This window comes from Ambystoma mexicanum, chromosome 10 (genome assembly GCF_040938575.1).
Source record: "Ambystoma mexicanum isolate Mex_15411 chromosome 10, UKY_AmexF1_1, whole genome shotgun sequence".
Lineage (NCBI taxonomy): Eukaryota > Metazoa > Chordata > Amphibia > Caudata > Ambystomatidae > Ambystoma > Ambystoma mexicanum.
Genome location: NC_090932.1, coordinates 1,015,320,685 through 1,015,339,986, shown reverse-complemented (window position 1 = coordinate 1,015,339,986; position 19,302 = coordinate 1,015,320,685). Strand labels below are relative to the sequence as shown.

Below are 19,302 nucleotides of genomic sequence, written 5' to 3'. Positions count from 1 at the left end.
TACCCTCCTTGCACCCTTTTCCTTTGGCTCCTTTTCTGCTACGCACAGTGCTTTTTCCCTTCCGCGTTCCTTCGGGAGCGCTCTTTTGTTTGCACTGTGCTCCGGTAGCCGCTTCGGGTGACGCAGTCCCTAGTGGTACTACTTCCTTCTCCCTCTATTGGCTACACGGAGCATCTATTCCATCCGGACCACCATGCGCAAACCAGTTCCTGGTTTACTGTACCCTTTACTTACCTCACAGACCTCCTGGACCATTTCTGCTGGGTTTTCAAGATCTCTCGGCCAGAGAAGTCTTCTTCCAAACTTCCCACGTATTCCCAGTGCATCTTGGGAGTTGTAGTTTCCTTCTACTACCAGCAGAGCGGGAAACTGTCCTCTAGCAGTGTCTTCTGGAGTTCAGGATACCATCATCATCCAGCCAAATCTTCCTATTCAGGGTTTTTCATCAAAGCTTTTCCCTGATTGTGCGGTGGACTCACTGTAGGCCGCCTCTGCCGGGCAAATAGCTATAAGGCAGGGTGGCTTCCAGAAGAGCTTGTCCTAAGAGCTACAAAAAAAGCCTGATAACACTTGGAGAGGGAGAAGAGAATTATCCATTGAAGGATCATCTGACGACGTGACCACAGGTGAGGAGGAGGAGGCGGGTGAAAAGTTTATTGACCCGGCTTGTTTACCTTGAGAGATTGAGAGTAGGTGGACTGATGATGGGGTGGGGGGTGTTAAGGAAAAAAGTGTCTAGTGTCCCATATTTAGCTACTCTTTGGAAAGCTAGAGCTATATTGTCAGTTCAGTCTTTTGTAGGAGTGGTGGGGGTGAGGGTGTTCAATGTTTCAGGGTTGGTGATTTGGTGGTATATTTTGCAGCATTCAGCTGTTTGCTATTAAGCTCTGGTGATGGTGGATTGGTAGAAGCATTTATTTTTTTCTTTAGACCATCAAGCTGTATCATCTGGAGAGGATTTTGAAATTAAGTTTGTCTGATTTGAAAAACAGAACGCCAGTGGAGAAAAACCAAAGTAAACATTTATGGATGTTTAAATCAATCCAACCATTTGTTGGATATTGTTTCAGTTGGTTTGGGTTGACGTGTTATTATGGGAGCGAGGGTGTGTGATGGTAAATATGTGGTAACTGTTTTGCAAGCTGTCTGAAAGGGGTAGTGAGGGGCTGCAGGGAGTACTTGGAGAGTGATTTGTCACTGAAGGTTTTTTCTTATGACATTTTGGGGGTTACACTTTACATTGATCTGAAGGAAATGTTGGGTTTTTTACGTGCAAGGAGTGTTGTGACCAGGTGGTAGTGAGGGGGTAATGATCATGGTAATGCAGTAGAAGTTCCTTTGGGGAGAGGGAGATTTGAAGATGATGTAAATGGAATGCCCTCTGATGTGTGGGGCTTTGAGAGGAGATTAATGTTATGGTCAGTTAGGCTATTGTCAAAGGAGCTTGACATGGTGCCATTGTGATCATCTAGTCTGATGCTATCACCTAGAACGAGGAGTTTATTTCTGCTGGCGTAGAAGTTTGAAAGATAGGAGTTCCAGTGGATCTGTAGACCATAACCAATGTTGGGGCACAGGGATGAAGATGAATTTAATAACAAGACTTTCAAAGTTGGTTATTGGGATGGTGGTGGCCGGAAATGGGGTGTAGTTTTGTCGTATAGGAGTGCTGTGCCTTTGACTTTTTTGTTTGATAGTGACGTTTATTTGAGCTGAGCTGTGATGTGCATTTTTCTTTGCTGATCAATCATTGATTGAACTCATGTGAATTTGGCCTGGTAGTTTGGTTGTGAGCTTAGTGGATGTAGAGGACTTATGGTCTGGTGAGTTGTGCTGTTGATGTGGTGTGGGGCCATTTAGTTATTATTGGGTTGTAGTGCCTGAGCCTCTTTAAACAGGTTTGTGGAGTGTGAGTAGTGTGATCTGGATGGTGAGGCTGCTGTGTAGATTTAGAAATTGTTGATAAAGGGGGGGGGGTAATGTGTTGTGTGTGTGTGTGTGTGTGTGTGTGGGAGTGGGGGTTTGGCATATTCTACATCTGGGCATTGTGACAGTTATTACCGTGTCGTCACTTCTCTCCAGTGCTCCAGATAAGATTATGCAATGGGAGCATTTTACTCCCTATTTTTCTGAAGTTGGGAGATTTTTCAGGGAGTTAAACGGTAAGTGCCATTGGATCAGGCAGTAATAATAGTAGTTTCTTCCTCTGGCACTATGTACTACTGGTCCAAACATATCCATGGAGCTATATGGACTAACAGAGAAACAACTCTGTGTCAATTTCCTTTTTTGCTAGGAGTATTTTTACTCTCAATTTTTATTTGGATTTGCTTATTTTTAGGGAGTATGTGTCTGATATACCCCTTATCTGTAGGGCTGCTTCTCCCCAAGGTGGGAGGGGCTTTTTCCATGAGTCTAGGGAGGTGCGGCCGCTACCCAATAGTCCCACTAGAGTTGGTTTAATGCGGGAGGATCTCATGGGAAGAGACTTCCCCTCTGGGCACCAGGATGATGACCTGGGGTATAGCCCATTGAACGTTGTCACTCCCTGATATTCCCTAGCCCACCCCAATTTTCAGAACCACTACCTTCAAAGCAAACTAATGTATTGCTGCAACATAGGAGATAAAGCCACAAGTACTAGGACCAGGAAGAACACTGGTACGAGGTGGCCCCAAGGGGGCATGAGAATTGTTATCTTAAGGCAACTTGTAGCGCGCACTACCCACCGGAGGCATCTTGGCGCGAGGACTGGGGACGGTACAGGCCATAGCAGAGACCCTAGAAAAATGTTTTCACGGCTTTCCTAAATTGAAGATGATTTGCCTAAGGCCAGTGGGCAACCCATTCCAAAGTCTGCTAACCGCATTTGAAAAAGCCTGCTTTCCTACACGAACCCTGCGCATCTTTGGGACGGCCACTAACTTGGCATTTCCTGACTGCAGTGATCTGCCAGAGACATAAGGAAGAAACTTGTCCTGCAAGTAGTCGGGTCCCTGTTAAAAGTAGGCACGATGTACTAAGCACAGAGCCTTGAATTGAATCCTCTGGGCTACTGGGAGCCAGTGAAGTGCTCGGAGTACCAGGCTTATATGGGCTCCATACGGAGAAGCAACAGCCACTTTGCTGCCAAGTTCTGCAACAGCTGCAGGCAGTGCACCAGCCCAAGAGGTTGTGCCAGATAAAGTGCATTGCAGTAGTCAAGTCAACTAGTGATCAAGGAGGACACCACTAAGGGTTGCAAGTGTTCTGGCAGAAAAGGCAGGACACAGCGTAGAACCCTAAGAAAGAAATGACCAGTCTTTCAGACTGCACTAACCTGCAGTGACATAGATAGATCAGATGATAGTAAGACACCAAGATTCTTAACCACCTTCACCGGGACAGTCACCCAAAGTAAAAGGCCAGAAAGAGCCCGGCCATTCAGTAGTGACGAGAGAAGAACCCACCACCAAAACTTCAGTCTTGTCCCCATTCAGCTTCAGCCAATTTGCACTCATCCAATTTCCTACTGTGGACAGACAGTCCCGAAATTCAAGGGAGACAGTATCAGGATCCTGATCCAAATGGACCAAGATCTGAGTGTCGTCAGCATAGGAATAACAATGAAAACCGTAGGAATGGATGAGGCAAATCAGCGGCTAAATATAGATATTAAACAACATGGGGGACAAGGAAGGCTGATCCCTGCGGAATCCCGCAAGATAGAATCCGAGAAGAGAGATTGAGTCATTTACAGATGCGAAACACTTTTACAATTTATAAAAAGGAACAAAAGACTAGCAAATGTGTCAAGGCAGTAGAGTCGATGGCAGCCATGAGAGAAAGCATGTGTAGCAGATCTCCAACACGGGAGATTCAAATCCTGCTGGCGGACCAGTGGGTGGAAGACGTGGAGAACGCTGGCAAGCAGCTGTGGGAGTTCTCCATTTGGTCTTCCGGTACAGAGCCGAGTACACAACCAAGAGAGGGGAAGTAAACTGAGCCATGCGGGGAGACACTGCGCTACAGGTCCTGACAAGGACAGAAGTCCGAAAAGCCGACGGAGCCGATCCCGGTCCCAGGAAGCCCCAGTGACTTACCGAACCCCCGAGAAGGTAAGTGGGAGATGCCGGATTGGGCCTACCCAGTGTCGGTTGTGCCCCCAGCAGCATATTCCTCATGGCAGTGGCAGGTGGAAACCCACTGACCAGGGTCTAGGACCAGAAAGCAGAAACTGAGAACATGAGGAAATCGTCCTTGTCATAGAGGGAAAGGGAACCACTGACCACCAAAGAAGGGACGGGAACCTGAACCAGAGCACGGGGAAGGGTTGGAGTCCATAGGAAAAGCAAACCCTAACAGCAGCAAGCCATCCGTGGCAGAGAGAAGTCCACAAACCAATACAGAAGGGTCTGGGACCGTAGTCAAATGCTACAGAGCAGAGGAGAACTTCCTACAGTAAGCCAGAAAGAGAAACCTATTGACCCACAGAGTGATATGGGACATTATTGAAACTGGGAGGAAAGTTGAGAAGTCCAGTACAGGGTTTTGAATGAAGACTGTGAAAAATCATGATGAAGACGCCAGGGGGAAGGGACTCGTTCCCCCTGGCCTTGTTGTGAACACTATCAACCAAGAAAAAGAAGGCATTCTCTTGGTCCTGAGTGGAGAGTTGGGTAGGAGACACCAGGGGAAGGCAGTCATTCCCCCTGGTTTTATTGGAAATGGTATAGATCTATACCAGAAGAAGGGAGTCATTCTCCTGGAGGTGAAATCGTATGAAGACTGGGTGAAACCCATAAGCCAGGGAAAGGAGTTATTTCCCCTGGCATTTCTGTCGTAAGAGAACATTCTTTTGGACATTATTTGAGAAGCAGGCAGCCATTCTCCAGAAGAAGGAACATTCTCCTAGTTTATCATTTAGTTGTAGTGTGAGGGATAGAAGTTGCAAATTAAGATTCACAGTTAATAACTGTAAGCCAGCTTCTGTAACATGGTCAGATGATAAGGGTGAACACTGGGACTGGTTGGCAGAGGCTTTAGCATCCAAGAGCCAAAACTAGACTCTTAGGTCGCAAGACACCCAAGTGATTAGGTTGGGATCATGGAACACAAGAGGTTTCAAAACTCTCTTCACGGAGGAAATGAAGACCTTTGGTGAATATGATATAATCTGCTTACAAGAGACTTGGCTCCGTTCCCTACCCTCTTGTGATGACTATGAGGCTTTTTTGAATCCAGCAGGCAAAGGGGTCATGGGGTGACCATTTTCAGGTTTGTTAACTCTGTTAAAAGTGGACTCAGAATTTGCAGTCACTGCTCACCTCTCCCCGAATCGATATTTGCAAGGACTTAAGCTATCTAGAGCTGTGCAAGGGATTTAAGAACATGTATTATGATTACATGATTATTGGCAGGTTAACTCTGGGAGTGAAATTGATTTCATTCAAACTGTCTGTAATGCGGTCGACCAGGCTATGACAGAAGGGGAAAAAATTCAGGTTATTATTTGTGGGGATTTAAATATTTATCTACTTGATGCAGTTGGCCAAACAAAAAAAGAAAGTGAATTAGAAGGAAGAGCTCGGAACTGGCTTCAGGAAATCGGTGTGAGGGACTTTGATGCTGAATGGTCAGTTTGTGGGAGATATTCCGGGATGTTGTACATGGGGAAGAGGATCTAGAAGACATTCCCTAGATTATTACTTTGTGTCAAGTAACTTGACCCCCAAAGTTAGGAGATTCGAAATAATGAAACAAGTGGTGAGTGACCATGACTTACTTAGCTTGGAACTAGAAACAAAAGAGAAACAACTTCCTAAAGACCGGATGGGCCAAGTTGAAGTATCATGGGCAGGAAATAGGTTAAGGGTAGGAAAGAGAGAAATCCCCAAAATGTGCAGGAAATTTAAAGAGGCTGTAGAGGCAGATACCACTTGTGTAGATTATAATTGGATTTTAAAAGATTGCTCTAAACCTTGGAAGAACGGGAGAAAGGTTGGGTCCTCACCAAGGCACACATATGACCCGCTGGTCATCAAAGCAAAAAATGAATTTCATGCCGCCCTGAGAACCATAAAAAAAGACAGACAAATTGGGTTGAGTTGATTAGGCTGCGGAAATTGAAGTTCAGGAATTGCCTTAGTTCCACTAAATCACAATGAATGCAAAATGATGCGCAGAAGATGTAGACAGCAGTGTGTCAGAAAAACACAAGGGATCTCTGGGAGCTCCATAATAATGCGGGTTCTTAAAGAGCTACCCTAATGGTGGGACAAGTAAGTGAAACTAGCTGGGTGACTCACTATTCAGTCCTCTCTTCAGATCCAGGGGACAAAGTACCTACGGAGACACTCGCACCCTCGTCAGGGTGGAAGTTGACCATGGAGTTTGAAGACATTGCAGCAATGATCAAAGGGCTTAGTTTGTCTCGAGCAGCAGGCCTGGACAACTACCTCCTTAAATCAAATCCGGGGAGTGAAGTGTACTTCTCAAACACATCTTTGAGCAGATCCTTAGAACAAAAACCTCTGTATACCTGGCATGAAAGCATAATTGTCCCGATTTATAAGAAGGGCGATAGAGCGGACCCTTTTAACTATCATCCGATGGCCGTCTTAGATTCAAGAGGGAAGCTATTTGCCTCATTCCTTCTGCGCGATCTCACAGAATGGGCAATTAAATCGGGCTGCCTAGACCCCCATCAAACGTGTTTCGTAAAGGGAGTGGGAACTTCCCTGAACCTATTCGCACTTGGTATTTTAAAACAGGGTGTTTTAGAGTCAGGAGCCTGCATGCACATGGCCTTTCTAGATCTGGAGCAGGCCTTTGACTGTGTGAATAGGGTAAAGTTGTGGGCCAAACACAAAAAATTGAAGTGCCCCTCGGATCTTCTAGCAGCGATCTGTGCCCTTTATACTAAGACCTCAGTCCAAATTAGATTGGCAGCAACAGGGATATTCTCAAACAAGTTCTCAACCGTTCATGGACTGAAGCAGGGCTGCGCCCTTGCTGCGCGGCTCTTTAATTTGTACATATATGACTTGGGAGAAACGCAACAAGAAGTGAGGGCCTTTCCGTCAATAATAAATGGGTTTCCCATGCCCTGGCTACTCTATCCGGATGATATTGTCTTCATGGATCTGACGGCAATTGGACTTCAGAGAAGAATCAACAGTTTTGTTCAATTTCTAGCAGACAATAATATGAAAAATAACAAAATCCTGAGCATAACATCGGCCCATAAAAGCCAGTATAGAGACCATACTTGGTGTATTAAGGGAGAGAAGTTGGAAATCGTGGATTCGATAGTCTATTTGGGGGTGGTTGTAAATAAGAACTGCGATGGTCGTGCCCACTATCTCGCACTCCGATATAAAACTAAACAACTAGCAGCCCAAGGCATGAGGATTTTTCATAAATATTGTAGATTCTCCCTTGCACCTCTTATAACATTCTATCGCCAGAAGATGGTGCCTATCTTAATCTATGGAGCAGAGGGAATGTTGAGTATGTCTTGGAAGATCTGGCCCCTATTGGAGGGCATGATTTGGAGGAGATGTTTAAAGCTATCTAATGCTCTGCCAATAACGCTAAGACAAACTCATTTTTTTTCATTTAATTTTTATTTGTATATAGTAATTAAACTTTTCCAAACAATCATTTTAACAAATAAAATTACATTTGTATAGATAAAACACAAAGCATTCTACTGCACATAAAACTCATAAACCTGTATCATTATAACCATAATATCATCAGCACAGTGATTCATCTGCTTTGGTATTATCTGTAAATAACACAGTAACACAATTCACATCATTCTTAAGATCGTAAATAAAATTGTAAGAACCAGCTTACCTATTAAAATCTTCCATAGTCACTCCATATGCCCTGCTCAGTTGACCACCCAACCTGACCGACGACTATTAAGTACAATACGGCATTAGGGTTGTATACTTGGCAACATTTTCCAAATCATTTTCCAAAGTCTGAACAGCGCAAGATGCACCTTACCATTCATAGTGTTCGGACAATATGTCCAGAATGAATCTGACTTGGCCTCAATATCATGTACAAAGCCTGAGGATAGCCATAATAGCCGACGCAAGTCCCATACATTCGGTTAGCAAGTGTCTAGTAGTTACCAACATACTATTGCATTTACATATCTGGCATGTTCGCTCCTTACAAGCAACATTGTAAGTTGGCCCAAGATGCATCAGTGTAGGCAGCTGGTTTGTCCTAAGTTTCAGAAGAAACATTCTCAAAGCAGGGCTGGGGTAACATATAATGTATCTTTGCAACTTAAGATATGTATGTGCAACATTCGACACTCCAGCGTGGGACCGCAGCCTATGCAAACGGGCAAAAGTCTCTGTCCAATCCCATCTACATAGCTTCTTTTTAAATATATACTTTAGTGTTTCAAAACTGGTACCACGTCTAAAATCTGGCTTCCAAACTATTTTCCCCAGGCAATCTACAACCCATGTGTCGAAATCCCAGCTTACATTTTTTTGCTTATTATCCTTCCCATATGCCATTATCCTAAGTAATTCATATTACGGCAGGGTATTCTTTTTCAAATACAATACTCCCTGCCTCATAATGGCTTGACCCTTAAGTGATGTCAAGCCCATCTCAAGTGTAAGATATTCCATGGGCATAGTCCTTGGCAGACCGAGGACTGTTCTCCAGAAATGTCCTTCTATTCTGTCAAGCCATAAAAAGTCTGACATAGCAAGAGCATCAAGTCCGTACAGTACCATAGGGCTAAAACATTGTTTGTACAGCACCATAATGCCCTTTAATGAATAGTCCGCAGTTTGAGTAGAACATTTACAAATTAAATTAGCTAATTGCTTCGCTTTAAGCCTCTTAGTTTCCTTAATATACAAGTAAGTTCTTCATCTCCAACCCCAAATAGGGATATTTATCGACTCTCTCGATTACATCCAAACTAGTTGCAAGCACCGGACGTTTTATCAATTTCAAACCCACAATTATTAACTTCGTTCTTTCCAAGTTTATTGTCAAATCATTATCAATCGTGTATTCAATAAGTTTCTCGATCATGGCCTTAATACCACCAAAAGTAAAGTTAAACAGCACAAGATCATCTGCATATAACGTGCAAGGTATCAACTGGGCTCCTATCTTGGGAAAACACTGCTTGGATTGGGTAAATATCAGTGGTAAGTCTGCAGTATAAATACAGTAAAGCAGGGGTGCAAGTGTGCACCCCTGCTTAACCCCTGTACTAGTGAGCACAGGTGCTGACAGTCCACCAGTATTATCCATCCTTACCCGTACTAAGGCTTCAATCCCTTGAATGGATGGCCTTATGGAAAACATTAGGGCTTTATTGCAAATGTAGATTGGCAGTAAGTGGCTCGCACTTTGAAAAATTTAAACTGAAAAAGATATCTATTAATTGTCCCCTGAAGCGGTGGCACGAAAAGATAGAGAGAATAATGATAGATCTGGTATTACCAATCCCACGAAAGTGAAAAAGAAATTACAAGAGCTTGATTGGATTGAGACAGTCAGGATAGGAAATCTTGATCCCCTGACGCCATGCTTAAAGAGAGAGAGAAAGGGTCTGAACCACCCCCCACAGTACCTGCTGAAATTTTCTTCTGCTTATTACAGAAATGTGCTGCTAAGGGTGAGATTGAACAGTCTCGAAACAAGAGAGGTGCAATTGGAAAGACACTTAATCTCACATGAAATGTCCTATTGCCGTCATTGTGGTCAAACTAGTGTAATGGAAACTCTTAACCACTGGGTTACATCTTGTGTTGCCCTGACAAGCTTGCGTTCTATGTACTTAAGAAAACACCAACTTTTAGGTTGTACATCATTAGATCAATATTGGTGGGAATGGATGCTAATGGGGGAGAGCACAAATCTATGTCTGGAAGTGTCGAAGTTTATAGATGCGATTTTAAATCTCACAAAAGAAATATGAGTGAACAGAACTTTGCACTAACGAGATTTTTGTGGAAATGTAACCCATTTTTCTTTTTTTGCTTTTTAAAAAATCCTTTTTATGAATATGTTGCAGGATTTATGCTAATTGAATTGGATTTATGCATATTTAAATGGTTACAAATAACTTATTTTATTCTTTTGGCCTATATGAATAAGTTGAGCCAATAAATATTATTGGCTCAGGTCAATGGAGATTAATTTTATGGACCCTTTTAGTATTAGTTTTGAGGCAGGGAAATCCCTCTTAGCGGACGTGGATAGTAAGGACCTTTTTTTCTTATTTACACAAATAAGTTTATAATCAAAAGCATGCCACTTTTGAGTCAGTTTCCTCCTTCGACACCCTTAAAGTATATAATGACCTATGGGGGAGGAATGAGATTGGCACTGGTTAGGTAGGGTGTGCCTTTTGTTATGTTTGTGTCTCGTGTGTTTGAGCACCTTTTTCCTTGGGCTGATTCTGATTGTGAGTGTTAGTGGAGGTGATGGAGCGGGAATTGTTTGAATAAGTGAATGTGATTTTGGGTAGATTGTGATAATTTTGATGATGGTAGATTTGGATACATTTGTATATTTTGGTGGTCAATCTTAGCATGGGTTGGTTGGTCTGGCATAGGATCGATCCTATTGTATAGAAGAGTATAGTGATGGGGTTGTAGAATCTGGATTGATGTGTCTGTTGAGGGTGGCGATTGATTGCTGTTAGCAAGGGAGAATTTGTTCAGAATGAGGGAGGGTGACTGTTCCCAAATATATATGCAATAGGAGAATAGTATGATTGTTACTTTTTATTTGTAGGATTTTGTGGAGTAACTATCGAACTAGGCGGTGTCTGGGTTCGTTGAGGGAAATATCTTCTTTGTTTCCAACAGGTGTTTTTGGAAGGTTGTTGTAGAGATCAGGCCTGGGTGAGCAGGGGGGCGGACATGATGGTAATTGTGAGGGGTGGAGGGTGCATATGCTTGGTAGTTAAGGTACAGGATAATACAAATGGGGAAAACCAACACATTACCTTGGTTTTGGAGCAAGCAGCCAGGCAAACAGGTAATGTGATTTACTTTAATGATGCCCTTCCCCTTCCGACTTTAAGTGGATGCGCCTAAATGAGTTTCTTAATCATGCTTATCAGGGGAGTCACGGGATCAGCCTGTAGATTGGCCCTGGTTCGAACTTGTGGCTCACATGACCTCTGCAGGCAGCCTCTGGCAGCTGGAAGGAGTATCTCTGGTGTTTGTAACCATCTGGTAGAGTTCCATCTGCAAAGTTGTGTTTTCTCCCCTTTGCATCCATTAACACATGCTGCCCTGTGGGGGCGAGGGTGGATGAGGGAGGCCCGAGGGACCAATAGACGACATAGGCGAAAAAGAAATATGTGGGGTTCCCTCCTCTATTCACCCCCTCGCTACTCTGTCACACACCCTTTAACACAGTGAGGCAGAGAAAATGCTGTCCTCTCCTGCTGTGACGTCACGCCAGAGTAAGGACTTCACTATTCCACTGGTGTATGTCATAGCAAGAGGATGCAGCATTTAGAAACTGTTCTGCACTGTGTTCCTATGTACGCAATAAACAGATTGTTTTCTTTTTTCTTTGCTGGTTTCATGTGGTGATTGTATAGTTGCTTTAAAGTGTTGTCTGTTGAATATAAAAGCGAGTTTTAAACATGGATTTTAGACTTGAAAAATGATGGAATATTTTGTTTTCCACAATTCAATTTCTGGAAGGTACAGTGAACGGTAAAGGGCCCATATGAGTTATCTGGGGGTGGTATGTAACCCAAAACTGGACCTGCAAATATTGCTGAGTCAGCAAATATTTAGGTTTGTGACTCGTGAAAATATGTGGATAACTTTTGTGAGCATGTTCAGCCTTTCTTTGGTTAGGCCATGCTCTAAAAAGGATGATAACCTGAACATCGAGAACCGCTTGGTACCTGCAGCCTTTTAGCTGACTGTAACTCTGTTTTTTTTTTACAGCTTTGATCACTTTGCTTTGAGAACAAAGGCACCATCCGAGGCCCGCCGGTCCATCACGCCACCTCATGCCAGAGTGGCATTTGTGGGTGACAGCGACACGCAGTGGAAGACCTGTGAATCCTTAGTGAACCGCATGTGCCACATGGAGAGCTTCCTGCAGACTCTGAAACTCAACCTCTTCAGGCTGCAAACAGAAAAGGAGCTGAACCCAAGGCACTCTGGTAAAGGGGCGCCCTGCCCAAATGGAAGGGTTGGTGATGGGCACCTTGCCCAAAGTGAGAGCTGTGTAGGGGTAAACCTGTTATTTGGCTATTGGTTATGGTCCACCCACGGGAAGTGCAAGCTTGTGATTGACACCCATAAATGGAGGGCATTCAGCACAAAGAGAGAGCTGGTCGAAGGCAGACCTGTGATATTGAAATTATCTGTGAAGTGGAAGCTGAAGGGGGGGCAGCCAGGCCTTGTTAAATTCTTGGCATGTGTAAACTGCTAGATCCTCATGTGCTAGATCCATGGAGTCTGACATAGCATATATATAGCATACTTTAGGACGGAGCAGCTATAACATGGAGCCACTGTTGGGGTGGAAGTAAAAGTGATCCTGCAAGAAGATTTTCAAAATGTCTCAATATTACACTGTGAGCAAGCCCAACCCCTCTAGGTAGGGTTTGGGTGTGGGAAGCTTCTCCCACAAGAACATTTGAAATAATTGGCCCAAATAGAGAATGTCTAAGCACATTCGTTGTATACTGCGTCCATCACCACCGTACTGGCCTTTTTTTTCTTTTTTATTTTTTTTCCCCACACGAAAACCCACAAAACACATATATATATATATAAAAAAAAAAAAATTCGACCATTTGGCATTCGACCAAATGGTGTCGACCAAATTGCAGCCGACCAAATTGCAGTCGACCAGTTGACTGGACACCACGCTGTGACCCTGCTAATCTGTGGAAAGGAAGTAGAGGTTTGGGGAGGAGATGATGGGGAAAAGAGAAACTAGACCAGAGAATTACCAAAAACCGAGAGGAAAAATCAGTTGTGATGAGTGGGGAAGGAGCAATATGGTTTTGGAAGTAGGGATGCATGTTACTCAAATGTGATAAGTTATTAGTAAGCATGAGTGCAGCACTCGGGAGGGTACAGCTTGGATTAGAGCAGCGTTTTATTGTGATGGAAATATCTAGAACCGAGAGAATGTGGTACTAGATTTAGTTAGATGGTGACTGGTTGCGTGATGGACTTCAGGGGTGCCCATGTTTAACATAACAAAACACGGATATAACATTTGTTAAGAGGTAGGAACAGCATACAGGAACCCTTATAACAAATTCTTTACTTCAAAGGGATGTGGGGGGAGGAGGTGGGATGACAGGAAATAGGGTGTATTGGAGAGAGGGTAAGAGGAGCAGAAGACTAGAGGTATTTGGCAAAGGGGCCCTAAAGGAAATCTCCAGAGTTCACTGTAGGCCAGTCCAGTCCTACAACAGTCGAGAAAATGTAGATTGGTTCTATTCAGGTGCAAAGTGTTCTAGTACGAGGTGTGGGGCTAGGGCTTTTCATCTTTGTGTGAGCAGTTTGAACTGGTGCATCAAACAAGGTGAAGTTTGGGGGTGTTGCACTGTAAAGCTTGGACTAATGTTGCGGTTTATTACACGGTCACACTCAACTCGGGGAGTTCCTTTCCCCCCAATGAATGTGGTGCACAATAAATCTCTTAGATTTTGATTTGGTTCAGTTTGGTAAGGCCTCCAACTTGTCTCGGACCCAACTCCAACAAATACCCAGTGCCACAATGGACTAGGAACCAGGCCAGTGTGTATTCAGAATATAGATTTATTAATTTATTTAAACCAAATTTACGAACAGACGAACATCAGCCACCAGTGCTATGATAACACAAGAACAACAATGACTTACGTAAAGGCACCAACACAGAGATAATACTGAGATATGCAGTCACAATGTATTTTCAAATCACCCACCATTACAGAAAAAGAACAATTCAAGACACACAGTGATTGCTGATTTGGTTATGATACTTTTTCTCCAAACAGCCCCGACCCTCCAAACATCAATTAGACTTGACCCCTATGAATGAGAAGGCCAGTGACAGAGAATGGGAACACAATGGGAACATCGTTTCAGGTTTCTAATAAAATGTACGATGACGGAAAGCAATGGGAAATTTGTTTGCCACACCTAAAAAGAACAGGCAGGGCTTTGTGGTTCTGGTCAGAGCACAGGGGGAACAAGCAGGCAATTTTGTTTTGCACCCTGCACATGCAAAGGCACTACCAGGCTTCACACTTCTGATTTAAAATGAAGGGGATCAATGGGGAATTTCGTTTTGCACACTCGTGTGGAAACAGGGTTTTGGGATTAGTTCTTTTGGCAAATCTTTGTCTTTACCGGCTCAAAAAGAACTGAGAAAAGCTTGTTGGTTTCGAATGCCAACAAGACCCATCCCGTGATCTCTATAGGGGATTGAGTAATTGATTTACTTATATGCTAAGGATCTACACAGACAAACGGGATATTTTGCTATGCGGAAATAACTAGAACAGTACTTGAAAGATGGAGGGCCTGCACAATCTATGGCTTTGCGGATAGTTTTACTTACAGGAGAGGCCTTGGAATGGGCATCGGGGGAACAGTTGGGCACCGCTGGGACAGCAAGGATGTCCGTCAAGGATTGTCTCCTCTGAATTCTCCAAAGGGTCTCGGTCAGCTTCTATGTCTCCTGGTTCCTGTTTTCCATGCAAGATCTGGGCCTCTCTGCTGGGATGTTTCTCGCAAGAATTCAGCAGCAGGTTGCCTCCCTGAATAAGTGAAAAAGCCCAGTTCTAATGCAAACTGGTTTACTTAGAGGGCAAATAACATCACAAACTTGTCATGATTCCTGCGAAAGGGATTGATTTGGTTTTCTCTCCCCACCTCCCACCTGTGTGCTAATAGGGCAAGGAAATCAGTGGTGCGTGTTAGGACAGGTGTGGGAGGAGAAAGCTTCATCATCCCAATTTGACAGTGGGCTCGGCATGTTTAAGACTAAAAAAATCTTATCAACATGGCAAATTCCCTTTGTTTTAAATCTTTACATGTATGAATATATTTTTAAGAACTACATTTTAATGCAAATCAGATGATGTTAATCTGAAGTCTGCACACCCTTCCTATGCAGGGATACGGTTTTTCTTCATTTACTCGGGAGAGAGATCAGTGAAAAATATGCCACTTTATAGTTCTCATGTTAATTATTTCCTTCACCATCACACCAACTTTCAAATCACTCAGAATCAAGGGAAGGCCCAAATCAAATTTTCATTAATAACTTTAATTATGCTTATCACACAAAAATGAGGGTTACTGTCTCCTTTAATAAAAGTCTGGAATGACCATTGTGGCATCTACGCTGCCCTTTTTATGCAATAAGATGTATTGTCCTATTAATTCAACTGCAGCCTTTCCCTTTGTTCTTCTTAAGTTGCATTTACCCATAGGCACGTGACCAGGCAGCGGCTGGCTCATGTTTATGTCCGCTTCCCCCTTCAAGGCCCGTTAAGCCCTGATGGCAACTCTAATGGACATTTTCCTGGGAATTGTGACCTAAAGGTCACTTCTGCTGAAAGAACAGGCATGGGCTTATCAGTCCTTATCATGGTTTACATATTAGCAGTGTATTTCCTTCTATATTTTTGAGTAATGGCCCTGATTGATGATTGACAACCAGGCCCCTCTCTTCAGGGCAGCAGAGGAAATGACTTGGAGGTTAAGTTTCATCTCTGGAGAAATGACCGGCTCACGTACTCTGCAAGCAATGGCCTTTTAAACTCACATACAATACAATTTACATGGCATCCTATAAGGCCCCTGGGCCTTATCCATATGTTCTATGCTTCTTTAATTCCACAGTTTCAAAATACATGAGTATCACTCCTGGATTGCCCATATGAATAGAGCAGTTACATGAGAAAACCATGTTCAAACTTTGATAGTCTAGTGAGCATTTTTCTCTGCATACTGTCATTTGGATGAGGGAAAAACAAAAAGGAAAGTCTTTTATTTCTTGTAAATGCAAGGAGCTTGATTTCAATTTTGATGACTGGAACACCATCTGGTATTACATTGGAGATAATGTACACACCGCTGTCTCTTTAAGTACAAGTGCAGGTCCCAATGGATTGTCAGCCACATGACTTTCTTTTCCTTGCTGAAATGCATTGTGCACATCTTCGCACTTTTGAAATTTCAATCCACTTTCTTTCCTTAGGCCTATTTTTCGCTCTTTAAGTCTGACATCACCATTTCTGTGTTGGCCTTAGATTTCAATGGGCATTTAGAAATCACTCTGGCCTATTTATTTCTGGCCTTCAGGGGCTATATTTCACCCCACGCTAAGAAGCCAGTAGTGTGACTGTTTACAAGTGTGGGCTCTTCCTTTCTCTGCTCAGTTCTGTACATTGGAACACAGTTTCTGCCTCACTTCCATTTCCTGATCTGTTTTAAAGGTGCATGCCTGTGTGGGAGCCTGGGTAAAACCCTTGTTGGATTTTAGGGATGGTCTTTGTTTTCCCTGATGGTTTCGCCTTTTCCTTACAGAAAGGTACTGGGGTATGATGGGACTCTGTTAACAATATTCCATGACAACTGACGGATGTTGGGTAGGGGTGTATCGGAACGGGAGGAATACCATATCTCACCCGAGGCGGTGTCTCCAATAGTCCCCAAGGACCCCCCTGCCCAGGTGATCCTCGCTCATCCGCCCCCAGGGTTGGGATTCAAGAACGATGGCCCTCCTCTGCTGGTCACCTGAACAAAGGATCCCCGGGAATAGCCTGGGAGAAACACCTCCGCTTTCTCACACCACTTCCCGCTCTCTCCGACGGACAGTCACCTTTCATCTAATCTATGGACCACTCAAACCCAACACTGCCTTCATCAGAGACTTCACCAACGTGGTCACCACCATGTCCCTTACGCACACCAACATTTTCATAGGCGACTTCAACCTCCCAGGCAACAAGACCACGAAAACGATGTAGGAAGCTTTCCTCTGCCTTCTCGATACACTCCGCCTTGCACATCACATGAAAGACCCAATGCACAAGAAAAAGGTAACATCCTCAACCTAACAATCACTGTACTGCCTTCCCTCCACTGCAGCTCTCCTCTCCCGCTTCACTGATCTGACTACCTGGCCAGTCAAGCATTCCCAGCAGAAACATATCAGACAAACCTTCAGGTCCTTCAAGAACTTCCACCGGAAGTCCTTGCCAACCTCCACCTCACATGTACCCAACTGAGACTTTCTATTGGAAGCACTCAACGCCACCCTCTCAGCCTCCATCGATAGACATGATATGATATGGCATTTGTAATGCACCTATACATAAGTGTTTCAAGGCGCGACGAGGTGGGGGGGAACAAGGGGAGACAGACAACGATCCTACTAGGCCAGGTGTCATTCAGATCGCGCAAGTGCAAGGGTAGGGGGACTGGGAAAAGTGCAAGGGGAAGGGGAGAGGGGAAAGTGCAGTACATGGTTAGTAGAATACAAGATAAATAATAGGGCCGGCTGGTGGCAAGTGCAAGGTAAGTGCCGGGAGAAGGGGCTGTAGGATACAGAGTCAGTCCCGTAGTGCAGGTAGGCAGTGCAGGGAAGAGTGGCTGGGCCAAGGACCGAGATCGGTGAGTGGCCCAGTTGCAGATTCAGTGCAGGTTCAGTGATTTTAGCAGGGGAGAGAAAGCGGAGGCAAAGAGGAAGGTTTTGAGGTGCTTCCGGAACTGGAGATGGTTCTCCTCAAGTTTCAGGGAGGCAGGAAGGCTGTTCCAGAGGGAGGCCCCTGCTGCGGAGAGAGATCTACCCCCAGCTCGTTGCTTGGAAAAGCGGCTGACCCTGAGGTAGTTGGAGGTGGATGAGCGAAGAGCTCGAGAAGGAAGATATTTAGGAAGAGAGAGTTAAAGGTATTTTGGCCCAAGGCCCCAGAAGGCCTTGTGGACAATGCAGAGGGTTTTGAACTTAATCCTCGCAGCCACTGGGAGCCAGTGTAGCGATTTCAGTCCTGGAGAGATACGGTCCCTGGGCTTGAGGCCAAGGACAAGTCTCGCAGTCCTGTTCTGGATGAGTTGCAAAGGGCGGAGAGTAGAGGCAGGATGATTTAGATAGAGGCTGTTACAGTAGTCCACCTTCGAGAGAACCAGGGCTCTGGAGACAGTGAGCTTCTGGAGGAAGGAGCGGAAAGGAAGGATAGCTGTGAGGAGGTGTAGCTGGTAGTGTGACTTCTTAGAGACGTCAGATATGTGAGGAGAGAAAGAGAGTGTGGAGTCGAAGATGACCCCGATGTTTTTTGCCTTGAAGGTAGGAGCAGGAAGAGGGCTAAGGGAGGCTGGCCAGAGAGCTGCAGAGAAGGAGGGGGTGGGTGTGCCGATAAGTAGTATCTCAGTCTTACTGGCATTAAGGCAGAGATCGTTGGCGGCACACCATTCCTGGATAGCAGAAAGACAGTCGGAGATGAGGGAAGGGGAAGAGGAGGCCGAGGGCTTTAAAAGCCATGCGCCTTTTAAACAATGCACCTGCAAACCGAAACCATGAGCACCCTGGTATACGCATAAATCAACATCAGCAAAAGAGTCATCGGGAAACAAGAGTGAACCTGGCGGCGCTCCAGGGCCATATCCGGTCTGGCGCTCCTCAAAGAACTGCAAGCAGCCCACCGACAACTAATCAACACAGCCAAGGCCTCCTACTATCTGAACACCATAGCGGAAGCCAACAACAAAAGCAGAGCCCTCTTCAAAGCAGTCAAGCACTGCGTCAACCCGCTACATGACCCTGCCATAGTACATTCCATTGAAAAATCCACCGCCATCAGCACCTTCATCGACAAAAACCAGCTCTGCATCCACAGACCCACCTCTCATATGTTCTCGTGAAATCTTCACACCCTGGACACATTCAAGACACTATCTACACAGGACCTGGTAGAAACCCTGGCCGCCCTCAAAGCCACATCGTATACAGAAATCCTCCCAGCATCCATCCTCAAGACCCTCCCCTCAGAAGCTCTCCTTCTTTACCTGGAGATCATGAATGGCTCCCTAACTCAAGGCACCTTCTCATTGACCCTAAAGACAGGACAAATCCTCCCTCTACTAAAGAAACCTGCTCTGGATCCCGACAACCTAGGTAACTATCGCCCCATCACCCTACAAAGGGTGATGGGGCGATTCCCTTCCCTTCATCTACCTTAACCTTCTGCGAGGGAGCCGGTTCTCCAAGCAGAGATTTGGACGGAGATCCTCAGCAGGGGCCTCCCTATGGAATAGCCCCCCTGCCGCCCTCCAT

General features: G+C 44.7%; 1 protein-coding gene across 1 annotated transcript in view; it reads left to right on the top strand.

Annotated features, from left to right (window-relative positions):
• Window positions 1–19,302, top strand: part of CCDC150 (coiled-coil domain containing 150) — a 917,521-nt gene that overhangs the window by 79,950 nt on the left and 818,269 nt on the right. Inside the window, exon 3 of the mRNA XM_069618819.1 lies at window positions 11,955–12,175. Within this exon, the coding sequence (XP_069474920.1) occupies window positions 11,955–12,175 (221 nt within the window). The remainder of the gene's footprint in view (window positions 1–11,954; window positions 12,176–19,302) is intronic.